At 41.3% G+C, this 14,796-nt stretch overlaps 1 protein-coding gene across 1 annotated transcript in view; it reads right to left on the bottom strand.

Annotated features, from left to right (window-relative positions):
* Window positions 1–14,796, bottom strand: part of RNF150 (ring finger protein 150) — a 117,479-nt gene that overhangs the window by 23,242 nt on the left and 79,441 nt on the right. Inside the window, exons 5-6 of the mRNA XM_031588821.2 lie at window positions 11,073–11,169; window positions 3,898–4,108 (exon numbers count right to left, since the gene is read on the bottom strand). Coding sequence (XP_031444681.1) covers window positions 3,898–4,108; window positions 11,073–11,169 — 308 coding nt within the window. The remainder of the gene's footprint in view (window positions 1–3,897; window positions 4,109–11,072; window positions 11,170–14,796) is intronic.

The raw sequence follows: 14,796 nt of genomic DNA, 5'->3' as shown, positions 1-14,796 counted from the left end.
TTACATAGCATGAGAGAACATGACACTGAAGTCATGAAGAACAGAACAGCTTCTCTAAATTAAAAAAAAATACCAACATACAGCAAAAATGAAGGCAGTGCACATTACCTATTACAGTAATTAGCAAACGACCATGGATACTATAAAAGATGAAAAAAAGAATATTTAGTTTTCCTCCTTCAAGTATCAGATGTTCAACTTTTAACATATCTAGATGCTGCTTTCTCATCACCATTAGTGTCCTTGCACTACACACCCTGCTTAAGGGTCTATCTTTGTTGTAGACCCTCTTTAGCTACTGGTAGACCACTCTAAGGTCTCCCCTGAGCCTTCTATTTACTAGGCTAAACAAACCCAGCTCTCTCAGCCTATTCTCATAGGAGAGGTGCTCCAGCCTTCTGATGACTTTTGCAGCCCTCTTCTGGACTTGTTGTATTACGTCAAAACAGAAAACTCAGCTGAGATGAGGTGTGTGCATTTCACACACTTCTTTTGTCCTCCTTTTTTCCTACCCCATTCCAGTTTTAAATTTTTCCCATCCCTCCATTTTCAGCAACTGATAATAGAAATTCCACATTTCAAGATGTTATCCCAAAATTCTGCACAAAATCCCAGCAAAAAGAGCAAAGAGACTAAAGACTAAGACTAAACACTGAACAGTATTTGGTCTGTAGACACCTCTAAAAAGCTTGTTGAAGGCTTGGATGTTGGTAGAAGCCATCTGACAGAAATTGCTGGTTCATATTTTAGTGTTCAGTGCTACTACACAGGAGTTTAGCAAGGGACTCTTTAGGGACAGGCCTCCAGATGAAGACCAACCAGATGTTCATAGCACACCACGTTGCCAAAATTCCTGTGGAAGACATTATCTGTTCTAGAACACTGGGGGGGAAAAAAGAGGGAGAGAAATGTCTGCTGAGCACACACACAGAAATGAAAAGGAAAGCACTGGCTGAGTTCCAAAAATGAAAAACTAGCCTCACTGAAGAAGGTGGGAGCTTTGCCACCAGATTTTAACGGAGACAGAATTTCACCCAATGTGAACAGTACTCTGGAAACATCCCCCCTCCATACACACTGTGGGAGCTCTTCTGGCTCTGAATGCTCAGTGGAAACACAGAAAGGAAAATTAAACCCAAACCAAGAAAACAATACCAGAATTATTAATCAACAAGCCAAAGGGATGCAATGACAATTAAACAAAAAGTATTGCAGAAATGAATGGAAATTAGGCAGCAAGACCATTACCTCCTGGACTACTGAGTTCTGCCAGGAAAACAAAGGGATGCAAGAATGGGTGCTTATGCTGCTGGGCATAAGGGTGTCACATCAAGACTGCACTGGCAGTCAACAGAGATTCAGTAACAAGAGGAAGAAAAACTTCTTGCAGAAATTCAGCCTTGCAGTGTGTTCCCATCACCAGTGCTATATAAAGAGGCCATAATCTAGTATCTTCAGCAAAGATTCCTAGGAGCAATCAGTGTCAGCACTTATAAATTCCCAGGCAGGACAGTTCACAGAAAGGGCACACGCAGCGAGCTCAGAAGTTGTGTAACTATGAGGATTCTGAAAACGAGAAATATAATGCCTGAATACAATATACTGACACAACACTTACAAAGCCCCAACTATATGACAGCTGTGACCCAGTTATTTAGCCTAAAGTTGCCCTCTGATTTAGTTAGCATTTGGTCTCACACTACAACTACATAGCGGTCCAAAATATTCCCTCTTCTCTACCTGTGATGCTAGGCTCTACCTTTTAGAGTGCTTGAACACCAACAAAGCCACATATGCAAGTCAGAGGGATAAATTCCCATCACTGCTGGAATCAGCTTCTAGCTTCCAACCAAAGAGCTTTTCTTTGCTGGGAGATACACTACAAAAAGAGACCAAATGGCTGTTTCTGGGAACCACTGCAAATTGCACTGCTCGCGATGTGGCGATGACAGCACGTAAACTTGCTCACCTACAACTGACTAGTATACAAGTACTGTACTCCACTGACATGAGAAATCCAAATGAAAGTTCCTGGCTACATATTAAAGACAGTTGAGTGAGCTCCATGGTTTGCTACCAGCTGTGTTCCTGGACACACTACTGGCTTTCCTGCAAGTGCCTTGTCCATGGACTCTGCTGTCAGCCCTCAGCACTGCCTAGTGTTAAGTGACTATTGTCCAGTGACATCAAAGCTTATGGGAAAAAGGGAGGGCATGAAGGCAAAATAAAGCATCTCCACATGCCTATTTTGCTCCTCTGGCTCAAAGAAAGTTTTTCCATCAGTTATTTAGCTGGCAACTTGGAAAACAAAGAACAGATGTGTTCGCACTGACACTACCCTTCTACAGACTCTAGGAACAAACCAGAGGGAAGGGGAAGAGAGAGGCTGGAGCATTACTGAGTTCTTGTGCTCCCTGGCTGCCTCGACACCACTGTAACCACCGATGGCAAACCAGCAGAACTGCTTCTCAGTGTGCCAAGATCCTGGGATGAAAAGCACGGATTGCCCCCTGTGCTGGGTTTTACACCAGACTGCTGTTTTTTCACAGTGCGGGCCATGCAGCTATTGCTGTTGGTCCCTTCTTTCCTACCTCAGTACTGGGCCTTGTGAAGAACAGTGGGAAAAGGGTATTACCTGCTAGGGGAGCTGCTGGCTACAGGAACATCACAGGAGAACAGCTGAAACCAGAGTCTAGCCCAGTCTTTGGTAGTATTGAGATACTGTGATGTAAAACTCCTCCCTCACAGTTTATATCAGCATAAAATGTTTTTAAAAACAATTACTGGAAGGAAGAAAATAACACCTCATTTTGAACAGCCCTTGCCAGCATCCAAAAAGGCTTAAGAAAGTCACAGCTGTGTCAATGACCTTGTTGGATCCTGAATTTTGACCGTAAAAGGACCAAAATTGAAACAAGTATCTAACCTAACCAACAGGGAGAAAAATTAAAAATTCATTTCTGGGTCACTTATAGCTAAGGTCACAAGTGTTTCACTGCCATCACACTGGCTGTGATAAGAGTCCCTTCATATCTCTTCCATCGTTCACACATCATACTATTGCTTGATTTTGCACTCAGGCCCAGACTAATATGTAAAAACGCTTTTTTTTTTTTTCTTTCCCAGGACCCATGCTAGATCTACACACAAACCTGTATTTTCATATTCTTCTGACTCCCTTCAAGTATATCTGATGATTTTTTTCTACAATATTCTTGTCAATAGAATCATAGAATACTAATATAAGAACTGGTATCAAACAGATATGTATTTCCTACTGATCTACTATTTTACCTAATAAGAAGAATTTTAGTCTACTACAATCCTCAATCAAAGCAGCTGACAAACGTTCTTTTTAAACCGTCAGTAGATTTTCAACAAGGAACATCATTTTTAGGAACAGAGTGCAGACATTTTGAGAGTCTGTAGCTGAAATGGCAGCCTTTGAAGAAGTGAAAACCAACCACTGAAAATATTCAAATTTCTCATTTTTACTAAGAATTGGCAGTGTTATTTCACCATGCTCAAGTGCAGGAACTCTGACCATCAAACCTTATAAAATGAGAAAACCAAAAATAAATAACCCAATGAGCTCCAGTTGACACAAAAAGATGAAAGGAAAGACAAAAATCAGAATTCAACTTCCTTTTTTTTCTAGACCAGGGGCACACAGTGTTTGCACACAGACAAACACTACACACAGTGTTTGCAGAACAGCATAACGACACGATATCTTTAACTACGTACCTTGTGGAGTTCCTCTGGGCTTAACATAAGGCCCCACTGCTCTAGTATAAAAGCCCTCAAAGGCCACTTTTCCCCCATTAAATATTGGTTTGCGATTCAAGTTTCTAACCATTTCTTTCCGTGCAAATTCTGCCACAAAGAGGAACTTACTGCTTGTTGTGAAGTTGCCCTCCCCAGCCTGGGGAAAGGAGTCTACGTCTTGGATTACTTGTAGTACTCCCACAGTCCGCACCGGGGGATCCAGGGCTACAGAGCTCTCGTTCACCGTTATATCGCTGGCTCCTGTTATCTGGTTGGTTGGTGGTCCTCCTATGGAGGCTTCCAAGTCTGGAGGTATATCATCCATGCAGTCTGCGTTGGGCTAATGAGAAGGGAAAGAAGAAAAACGAGCTTTTACTTCATAAAAACACTTAAATTCACCTGCTCTCACTTTTTCACTTTTTCTTAGGCCCACTGCTCTACTGCCACTTTCTCGATTCCCACGGAAGTGCTTACAAACAAGTACTGAAAACGGCAACAGATGATGAATGAACACGCACAGTTCACAAGCTTGATACAATCTGTTGCAAGAGAGACCCAAAGCATGCATTAGAAATATCCACTGCCAAACTCTCATTCACGGTCTCTAAATACCATTATTTACACTGAGAGGTTTTTGGGAATGTGTAAATTGAAAAAATAGTGTACTTATTGATACGATCTGTTCAACACAGGCAGACTGCTGAGTCAGATTATAAATGTAAACAGACAGTAGCTGAAGGGGGATGATCACTGTTTCCCTAAATATACATTCTATAGAGCGGATATCAGAGCTTCCAGGAATAGGAATTCATGGGAATTGCCTGTGGGTGCATCTACATCTGAGGAGCAAAAAATAGAAGCCAAAGCTGTTGATAAGGCACGTATTTTAAAATCACAAGATTGTCCCCTTTGCTAATGCTACGTTTTCCACATAAGTAGAATGATGAGAAAATAAACAAACAAACAATATTGGGAAACTGAAGACTCAGTCCAGATTCTTTCTTTCTTTGTGATTCAGACACCAGGGATGGAAACTAGATCTGCGTAATTTCTTCTCTTTTTCAGTTTTATATGAACATGACTATTCGTACAGCATGAGCCAAGTTCTTCAAGCCAGGTGTTTGAATTTTCACTGAGCTGAGAGGGAAGCAATGTATTGTGCAGCTTTTGTGCTGCAAAACTTGGCATGAGAGTACCTCTTCAGGAAGAACACTGAGATTTCAAGTGAGCACCAGAAGGCAGGAAGAATTGTTCGTCCAGTAAGAAGACTACGTCCGAGCTGAGCACTTAAAGACTAATTTCTACCCTTGATTTCTTTATGCCGACCCGATCAAGATCGGATGCTCCCATTCATATATCAGCAACTACTATGGAGCTCTCCATTAACAATGGTGAAAAACACAGAGGGAAAGAGCCTTTTGAAAGAGATTCATGTGCCATTAGCCCGCTTAGGAAGATTAAGTTTTCCCCAAGGCATGGAGAAAACATTTTGGCACAACTATTTCAAGAACTGGGTTTTGAAGTTTTGATATACTGCAAAAACAAACAAACAAAAGGTTAATTCAGAAATGAAGGTACTGCATGTTAGGGTACAGAGCCTTTAAATTGACAGAGGAACATTGCAAGGTTGAGCTACAGTTATGTAGATACCTTGCTCAGTTAGGAAATGCATAAAGTTAAGTTGCTCCCATTTATGTTTACTGCCCAGGAATCAGACAGATGATCCGGATTAGTCATTTAGGCTTACTGTAACCTGAATGACCTGAAGGTAATTTTGCCATATAATTTCTTCCCCTCAGTGGTAACTGGTATGAACTGCCCCCTCTACCTTCCTACTGATTACCACTAAACACAGAGGGGGTTTAAACTGCTAGACTGGAAATTCTGTGTTTGGAGGGCTCAAGTCAGAGGAGATGAACTCTGCTCTGATTTTTTGCTATGCTCAGGTATCTCACATGCTAAGGCACGTGTGTCCAACCTTTTGGCTTGCCTGGGATGCACTGAGGGAAGAGAAACTGTCTTGGGCAGCATATACATAGATCAGTCTGAAAATAATGCCTCCTATTTATTTCCATTGAAATGACAACAGGTACAAAGAGCACAAGAATGTTATTTAATAGAGAAAATTCTCAGCTACAAAACACTTTTTCAACATAGCCACTACCATTAACTGTGCATTTTTGTCAGTGATAAACAAGAGACTGCATGCCACGCTCACCAAAGTCTGCACCAGCAGAGGTATTGCCACTGCTGAAACACACCACTTACCACCTCACTGTGCTCACATCCACTGTTTGGTCTCCAGAAATGTTCAGCAAGTATCGATGAATGTCAGTGGGTGCCATTTTTTCCACAAGGAGGAATTAACACACCTTTGCTTCATACCCACTTCCATGTCAGATGCCATTTGGGCACAGTGCCCCTCCGCTGCCTGCTATTGCACAGCAACAACACAGAATGGGATATCGGCGGGTGTGGGGCAGGGTGCAGCCATGGGTTGGACATGCCTGCATGAAGGCATTTCTGAAAATCTCACTACTTGCCTGCCTCCAACATCAGGCGTCTAGAAACTAAGCAACATATACAGCAAAAACATAAACAGAGGGCTTAGCTTTAAGCACAAGAGTAATCCCTCTGAACTCAGAAGGTTACCATATGCTGGATTTTTTTTTTTTTTTTGCAGAACCAGGAACTTGGCATGTTTTCTCTTCTCCCATACATTCCCTGTCTGATTGTTGCCCCCTCATGACTATTTTTTCACTAATGCTCCTGATGAAAAAGACAGGAATTTTACATAATCCCCAGATGACTGATATCCACAAGCTGAAATTTGGGATAAAAATTAGAATTGCCATAGTCAGGCTCCAGCCTAATCCACAGGCAGGGAGAGCTCCTTACAGCTGGGATAAAGGCATGTTCAGATGTATCTAGCTTTAATGGAACCCATGGAACTTGTACTTTCCTAAGTGAAATACCAATTATTTATCTGTAGGACTTGGACTCAGAAATGTTCATTAGATCTATCGCTCTTAGCTGTTAAAACAAACGCCTTCACAATTTCATTTTTAAATGAGATTTGGTTTTGAGGGCACTGCATCTTAAAGAAAAAAGACCTGTTTTATTTTTCTACTGCAAGAAAAATGATGTCTAATTTTTTTCAAGGGATTGGTTGTCTATCCTTTGCTCCGATTCCAACTATTCCTAGAATGGGACTTTATCGCCAACTTTTAAACCTTTAAAAACAGGGGATTATAATTGAAAGCCAAACCAAACATTGAAGAATCTAAAATAACACTGCTCAATATAATTAATCCCTTTACTCCCAAATGATGAGTGTTGGAAAAAACACTCCAGATTAAGCAGCATACTATAAAATCGATGATATGAAATACTGATTGAAAACTAATATACTATGGATTTTGCTGTTAGAGTGACCCAGATACATTTTCTAAGTTTAATTATATTGGTTTCACTCATTCCCTGCTTGTAAGTGTTTTGAGGGCACAATTCCACCACAGTCAAGGGAAGGCTTTGTATTCTGAGCGCTTGGCTAAGGATCTTAGTGAATAGCTTCAAGTCACCCAATCCCTGCCAAAAATGCAGCTGTCTGCATATCCAGCAGATATTTGCAGAAAGGAAGGAGAAGCAGAGGGAGCATTCTATTCTATGTGATACAATCACCCCAAAAGCAGTGTAGGACTTTGAAACAGAAGGACACTTCCACTGATAATTTACTTAAAATATTACAGCCAGAAGCAGCAAAGTCGGTGAGCTGGATATACCAGTAGAAAAGGTTACGCCAAATGTTTGCTGATAGATATTTAGTTAATTATCCTCCTGAGCTGCAGAGTACCCCAGTGAAAAGCTGGGATGGTTGAGTGCTCAGCTACTGTGAAAATCAGCACAGTCACTTTGGTGCTTCATTGCAGCTGAAGAACCTGGTTTGAGGGCAGACAATCTGAAGCCCTTTGTTACAAGCTAAACAGAGAGTTTAGATGTGAATTGAATTGAAATATTTAACTTTTGTTTTTTTAACTAATCATTTTCCGGAGAATCCTGGGTCTTCCTGCTAAATGAGGCACGATCAATCCAAAGTTGCACAGACCAGCTCTTTAACAACCACCATAGGACAAACACACAGTTGGCAGGAAAGAACGGTAACAGGCCTGCCTACGGTTAAGATTTTCTCATTCCTCCCATTGTATAAGCCTGCAAAGGATTTGGGCCATTTATGCTCAAGCCTCCCAACAGAGCCTGCTGCTTGCCTAAGGCTTCTTTTCTCTGCATGGAAATTTCAGCTAAGATGGCTCGGCAAGACTCAAGAACATGGTTAGGGAATGGCATTTTGCTTTATCCGCTCCACAGAAACGTTTGCCACCTCTCGCTGAGAAGCCCTAGAGCTTTACAGCTTCTTCCTGGGAAATGTCTTTTCCAACAACAGCCTACTGACATCTAGATAAATCATGAGCCTCTGAAAAAATCAGTTAATGAATGCTGCTGATAAAGCCTGGTGGCTTATTTGGGACTGCAGGGCTTTCTGCGGTGATGGGAAGCTCCCTGTGGCACCAGAAAGCACCACACAGGAACAATGACACAGGAACAATGTCCTCCTGGGCCCACCCCTCAGCTGCTGCCCACAGCAAGGAGAAGGGTGAGGACGCACAGTTTGTGGGCAGCTGGAGAAAGGTCCTGGGAGCTGAGCAGGGACTGGGAACATGTGCAGCAATACTGGGCAGGAGGAAGCTACGCAGAGGAGAAGCAGGGGCAGGAGATGAGGCAGGAGAGGATTAAGAGTTTAGAAAGAAAAGGCAGAGAAAACAGAAGAGCACCAACTGATAACAGTACAGGAATTTAAACCTGAAGTTAGCAGAGGCTCTCAGACTGTTTCCTTTGCAGTCAAGCCAAAGGAAAGCCCCAAAGTGAAGGCCACCATTTGCTCCCAGCAACAACAGCTCCTACTGCAATTCACTTCAAGGGGTAAAGCTGACATGCAGCTCTCCCTCCCTAAATGTAAGCAATGCTTCTGCAGGTGGAAGCCAGCATGCTTTCTCCAAACAATGCAGCAGGCTGTTTTCAGTTTGTTGTTTTAGAACAAGATAGGGAAATTTTAACTGAAATTAAGAAAATAAATTCATCTGAGCAAGATCTGCTATTGGCACATTAATATCCAAGTGTCCGATTTTACTGTTCAGAGATTAGTACTGAAGTTGACTGAAATCTCCATTTGACCTTGCTGTATATGTGGATTACAACAGTATCCTTAATTACAAGAACAGTAATTTCCACAAAAAATTTATGTGGGAATCTCTCATTGAGGGAAACAGAACACATCCCCCTTCTGCCACACAATGTAGAAAGAACAAGACTGGGAGTTGTGAGAAGTAAGACAAAGGGTTTGTGAACTGAATGGTGCTTTAAATTATTCCTGGCAATTAAGTTCATAGAATCATAGAAACAAAGAATCATAGAATGGCGAATGGCCTGGGTTGAAAAGTACCATAAAGATCATCAAGTTTTGACCACCTGTCATGGGCAGGGTCACCAACCACCAGACCAGGCTCCCCAAAGACACATCCAGCCTGGCCTCGAATGTCTCCAGGGATGGGGCATCCACAACCTCCTTACCTGCTGTTACAGAGCTGTTTGTTGTGTAAAGCCAGTCATGAAACTCGAAGCTTTCACACATGGCCTCTAGGCATGTTCTTCCTCCCCTTGATGTACCCAGGCTCAGATAACCTGTGGCTGATTTGCAGACATGCTTGGCCTTCAGCAGTGTCAGTGAGATCTCTGAGTCTCCTTTCTGGATGTAACTACTGACTGAAGGTACTGAACTTTCTGGAAAGGCCAAAACATCTCACTGCAGTTCAGTGGAGGTCTGTATTTGTTTGTTCTGGTAATGAAGCAAAAATATCGAGAGGAATGGACCGCCCTGAGAGCAGGAATTGCATGCTACTGCATGGTGTGGAATAAAGCCATGGGAAGTATGCTAGGTATAGAGAAGAGGTATCGAAATCCTGGGTAATTTCACTGCCAGGTCTATGAACTGTGATATGGAACCTGGGGAAAAAATTCTGTATTTAAACCTGCACACAGCAATGCTGAATGGCACCGATCCTTTTGTTACGTCTGAAACACCAATTTAACAGCTCTTTCATCTTTTAATATTTCAAAGATAATATACACTTATAGAAGAAAAGTTATCCCAACTGTAATGATGAGTTACGCTAACTACAATGCTTTATGTCATTTTTCCACTGCATTTTTAGCAGTGGAAATTAGGATTATGTTAGGTTGACTAACACGCTTGCCTCCTCCTGTAAAAACAAACTTCATCACGTGCCATAAAGCTTTTTCTGCATCAACCTGCCCCTTGTCTCCACAAAACGGATCTTCTGGGGAGTGGCAACATCAGCTTCCCTAATACGTTCTTATTATGTGTTTTACTTTCATATAATTCTTTCATTTGTCAATTAACATGTCACCAACTTGGGAGGGTATCTACAGCACCTGTTAATGTACTGACCAGCAGCGTTTCAGTATTGAACTTCAGTGACACGTGGCAAGACTCACACACTGTAGGAAAGTGACTCACTGCTTCCTGGATAAGCCCCTGATCTCCAATAACTGCAGTTAGGAAACTGTATGGCAGACAGGATATGCACTGAGTGGAAACATACAACCTAAAATGATCAATTGTTTTAACTGATTCTAACCACATCGAGATGTATCAAACAATAAAGAGCTTAACCATTTCTTATAAGGCACATGGTCTGACACGTATTTAGTCACTGATAGAAATCTTCCTAATTGGAATTAGCAGTACAGAGCTCGCCACAGATAAACTTCAAGAGAAATCAGACAGAAAAGAGATTTGCCTCCCTAAAATAAGCCACTAGCTGTCCTCGACTGGTGTATCAGGGAAAATTTTAATTGCATATCTTCTACTTTGAGATTTAAACTCAGTGTGGGATTGTAAAAATAAATCCAGCCCTGATTTGAAACATAAATAAAAGCAATATGAAAGAACACAGATCCACCTGAACACGAGTAAATGATACCTGCTCCACAAGCTGGGCAGTAACAGACACATGAATCCCAGTAAAGACTCTTCCTTGGTAACATAAGTAGGGTGAAGGAGAGAGGTAGCTGCCCAGACCAGCTTCTATTATCCTTAACACATTATTAACACATCAATAACATGGTCAGAAGAGTAGGATGGGAGCAGACAAGCAAAGGTCTGGGGATGCACCCACATGGCTGGTCTTCCCTTTTTGCCCCAGACAGCTCCCCTCTAGTGTGCTTACCGGGATCCCTAGAGCTTTTAAAATATTCATTTTACACATAGGGCAGGTACGATGGTCTAGCAGCCAGGGGTCTACACAGGACTTGTGAAAAAGATGCCTGCAATGAGAAACAAGACATTTTAATTCAAGCTCACAATAGCACGATTTACCACTTAACACCAGATGCTTTTTCTGAATTCAGTAAAGTGTAAGTTTCTCAAATAGTATGGTTTGTGACTTCTGCAAGCACTGCCAGACTATATCCTCTGCAGACAAGGCTTTACAATGATTTCTGCAGCGTGTCAAGCGTGCGTGCAAAGTATTACTCAGTTGAGTTTGGAAAAGAAAATGTACACGATTAGAGAACTAGGAAAAATACAGGAAATTAGTAACAAAACACATATTCTTTAAATGTTAAACACCATCAAGTAAACAAAACCTACTACATGTGAAATCACATTAATTTCTCGATGGTTCTGCAAACAAATCTGATTACACATTACACAAAGATTAAGCCACTAGGGTCCTGGTATTATTTTTAAGGATACAGGCAAGGAAAACAAGTGAAATGAATAAACAAATATCTTCATTTAAATGGAAAAATCAGGATGATGTCTTTTAAAGTATGGTCCCTAATTTCCCTGTTCTTTAGAATTTACCCAATGGAGCGAGTCCTAAACAATTCCAGCCCTGAAGGGATTGTTCCTAAACCCATGCTTCATCTGAAGAGACCACTAAGCAACTACCTGAGACACATGGCTGCTGCGGGGCATGGCTTCATATATTTATATATATATATAAAGCTATATATCACCCAGACAGAGGAACTCAAAACTCTGACTTAGCTTGACAGACATTCAGATGGAACATGGAGATAATTTAGTGAATGAACCTGACAGCTGTATTTTCTCTTGTGAGCATATCCTGTTATCTTGTGGTTATAGAAGATGAATGTTACAAAACGCAGGAAAATGGGGCTTGGGATTTAAAAACCACTGGTGAGGAGATCAATTGGAGCAGCTGGGGCTCAGAGCATAAGGCAGAGAAGTTCCTCTCTCTTGCTCCTTTCTCCATTTCTCTTAATTCACAGGCAGCATATTCGGGCTAACAGTATTGCTCCACTGGCTTATGCAATGCACCTGTTACCAACCAAAAGTGCTCTGTGGCTTAGGATAGTTTGTTCTCAGCTGGTACCATTCCTGCAGAACATGAGGAAGATTTCCTACCACATTCATAGCCTTAGAAACTACACTGACACGTAGGAAAATCTTTTTAAAACAATGAATAACCTAAGCAAAACTGAGAGTATTTTATTTTGTAATATGAAGATCAATATACACAGACTTTCCCCAAGAGGTGAACGCTAAGACTTGTTTTAAAATAACATGTAGATCAACTCTAACTTTCCCAAGGAGTGTAACAGGTGTCCCACATCTTAGTTAGCAGAACCTGAAAGTCCCATTTCAGCCTATTTGAACTTTCACATTTGAGAACAGGCAGGCAGAGGCTAGAGATTGCTGTCACAGCCAGTCACACCACTTGCCACCCAAGCCACCAGGTATGAGCAGGGGGGCACAGGTCACAGCTGCCCAGCATGCCACCTGGAGCAGGGGCTCAGCAGCACACACAAGCCTCCAGCAAGAAATGCAATCTCTGAGAAAGCCAGGCTCACTAAGTGCACCCAAATAATTTTAAATATTTAAGTGGTACCCATTCATCTGAATGGGTTGGCTGCTGTATCCTGTCGCAGGCTCTCTCACATAACAAGATACACACAGCCTGTCAGCCTGATGGAAGACACTGAGATGCTCTTTCCTCTATATCGATTTGCAGCCATAGCTCATAGTAACACGTGGCAGCCCACACTGCCTGGTGTACTGGCTGACTTCAGTCCTGATGACACTAGAAATTCAAAGCCACAACCATGTGAAATCTCAGAATCTTATTCTTTTCTCTTCAATGCTGTCCTCGCTGCTTCTCAAAGAGACAACTCCCTTGTGGGGAAAAAAAAAAAGGCTTTTTGGCAAATAGTCGCTTTGCTGTACTTGGTCTGACTTCACACAGCTATGGGAAAGGGCAGATCCGTTCTTGGAAGTTTGACCTGTCTAATTATATCAGTTGGCTGTGATACGAAACTTTGTCACATCTCATCTGATCCTGTATGTCAACATGATAAACACAAACGGAGTATCGTTATCCTTGAAGTTTAAGCCACCACTTTACTAATGCTACTGCAGTTCACAACCCTCCTTCAAAACAAGGTTTGCCTGACCAGATAAAAACACAATGCATTGAATTCCCACTTCTGTCCTGCATGACTCTGCTTTTTATCCCAGCAGGGAGACATCCAGCGCACCATCAGGTAAGCATTTACAACAATTCAAAGTGCAGTGACACAGGGACGTGTAGTTTTACATTCAAAAGCTTAATCTACAGAAACTGCATTATTTCATGTGGAGTATTGAAAGTACGTCTTGTTTCTCGGCTGTATGAAAAACTACACAAATCTTCATAGCAATTGGTTCTCTTCAATTGTGTACTCACATCTATAAATACATATGCTTAACTGCATGGATGTGAACGTTTGGCACATTGTGCCAAAATACAAATACAAAAACCCTGAGATTTATGCTCTTGAAAAAAAAAAATCACAAAATTTGTTTTGGATTAAAAAAATCTAAACAACAATGTAGCTTCTATCAAGTCATTTTCCTTTTACTAGAAAGTCCTCTTTGGTTTTCAAGTTCAACCTTTGTAAGCTTCAGTCAAGTTGTGGCTCATATTACAGCATTTCATAATGCTCATTAATCACCAAAAGCTTGGAATTTTCATACCTTAAAGACTTCACAGACTGAAGTTTAGCATTTTTAAAGTTGGCTTCAAAAATGATATTATAAAAGAAATCCTACCACTGCTGAATAATTAAACACATCACAGATCATGTCATTTGGCACCTCCTAATAATACATTATTAGGGCTCCATTAATTTTAGATTTAATATATACAATAGAAGGACCTTGATTATTTGACTAAGTCTACACAAAAATGGAATGCTACTGAAAATAATTTTAAAGATTTGTACCACATTGTATGATTATACAATTTGAGAGCTTGTATAATCTACAAGCAAACAACCACGTCTGTGTGGAATTATATCATAAAAATCACAGAATCACGGAATGACCTGGGTAGAAAAGGACTACAATGATCATCTAGTTCCAACTCCCCTGCTTTGTGCAGGGTCACCAACCACCAGACCAGGCTGCCCAGAGCCACATCCAGCCTGGCCTTGAATGCCTCCAGGGATGGGGCATCCACAGCCTCCTTGGGCAACCTGTTCCAGTGCGTCATGAAGTCACTGATTGATAAACGTCCCGATGAGTTTACCATCTGAATCCAAATAAAATAAGAATCTGCATAAAATAAGATGAGGGTGTAATGATAATATTTCAGCCATCCTAAGATGTAAAATGATCAACTGCATTTCTGCCTGATTCAAATTTTAACAAGGAGAAGTTAACAGCGTTATGGTTGAGTTCAGAATTAATGACCCATTTATGGAGACAGTAAGAAAGATGTTTCAAACACAGGCTAGGAACACAGCTTTGATAATTGAAGTCATAGCTGCAGAAAAGATGTTTTTTGTTTTCTGTTGGTTGCAACCACATCCATCGCAAAACTATGTTGGTTTGGATGAGTTGAGAAGATTCTGAGAAGGACTGTAATTGATTAGTTCAGAGAAAAG

Source organism: Phasianus colchicus, chromosome 4 (assembly GCF_987193195.1).
Source record: "Phasianus colchicus chromosome 4, bPhaCol1.hap1.1, whole genome shotgun sequence".
NCBI lineage: Eukaryota > Metazoa > Chordata > Aves > Galliformes > Phasianidae > Phasianus > Phasianus colchicus.
Note: the sequence above shows the minus strand (reverse complement) of the source record. Positions and strands in the feature narration are given on the sequence as shown.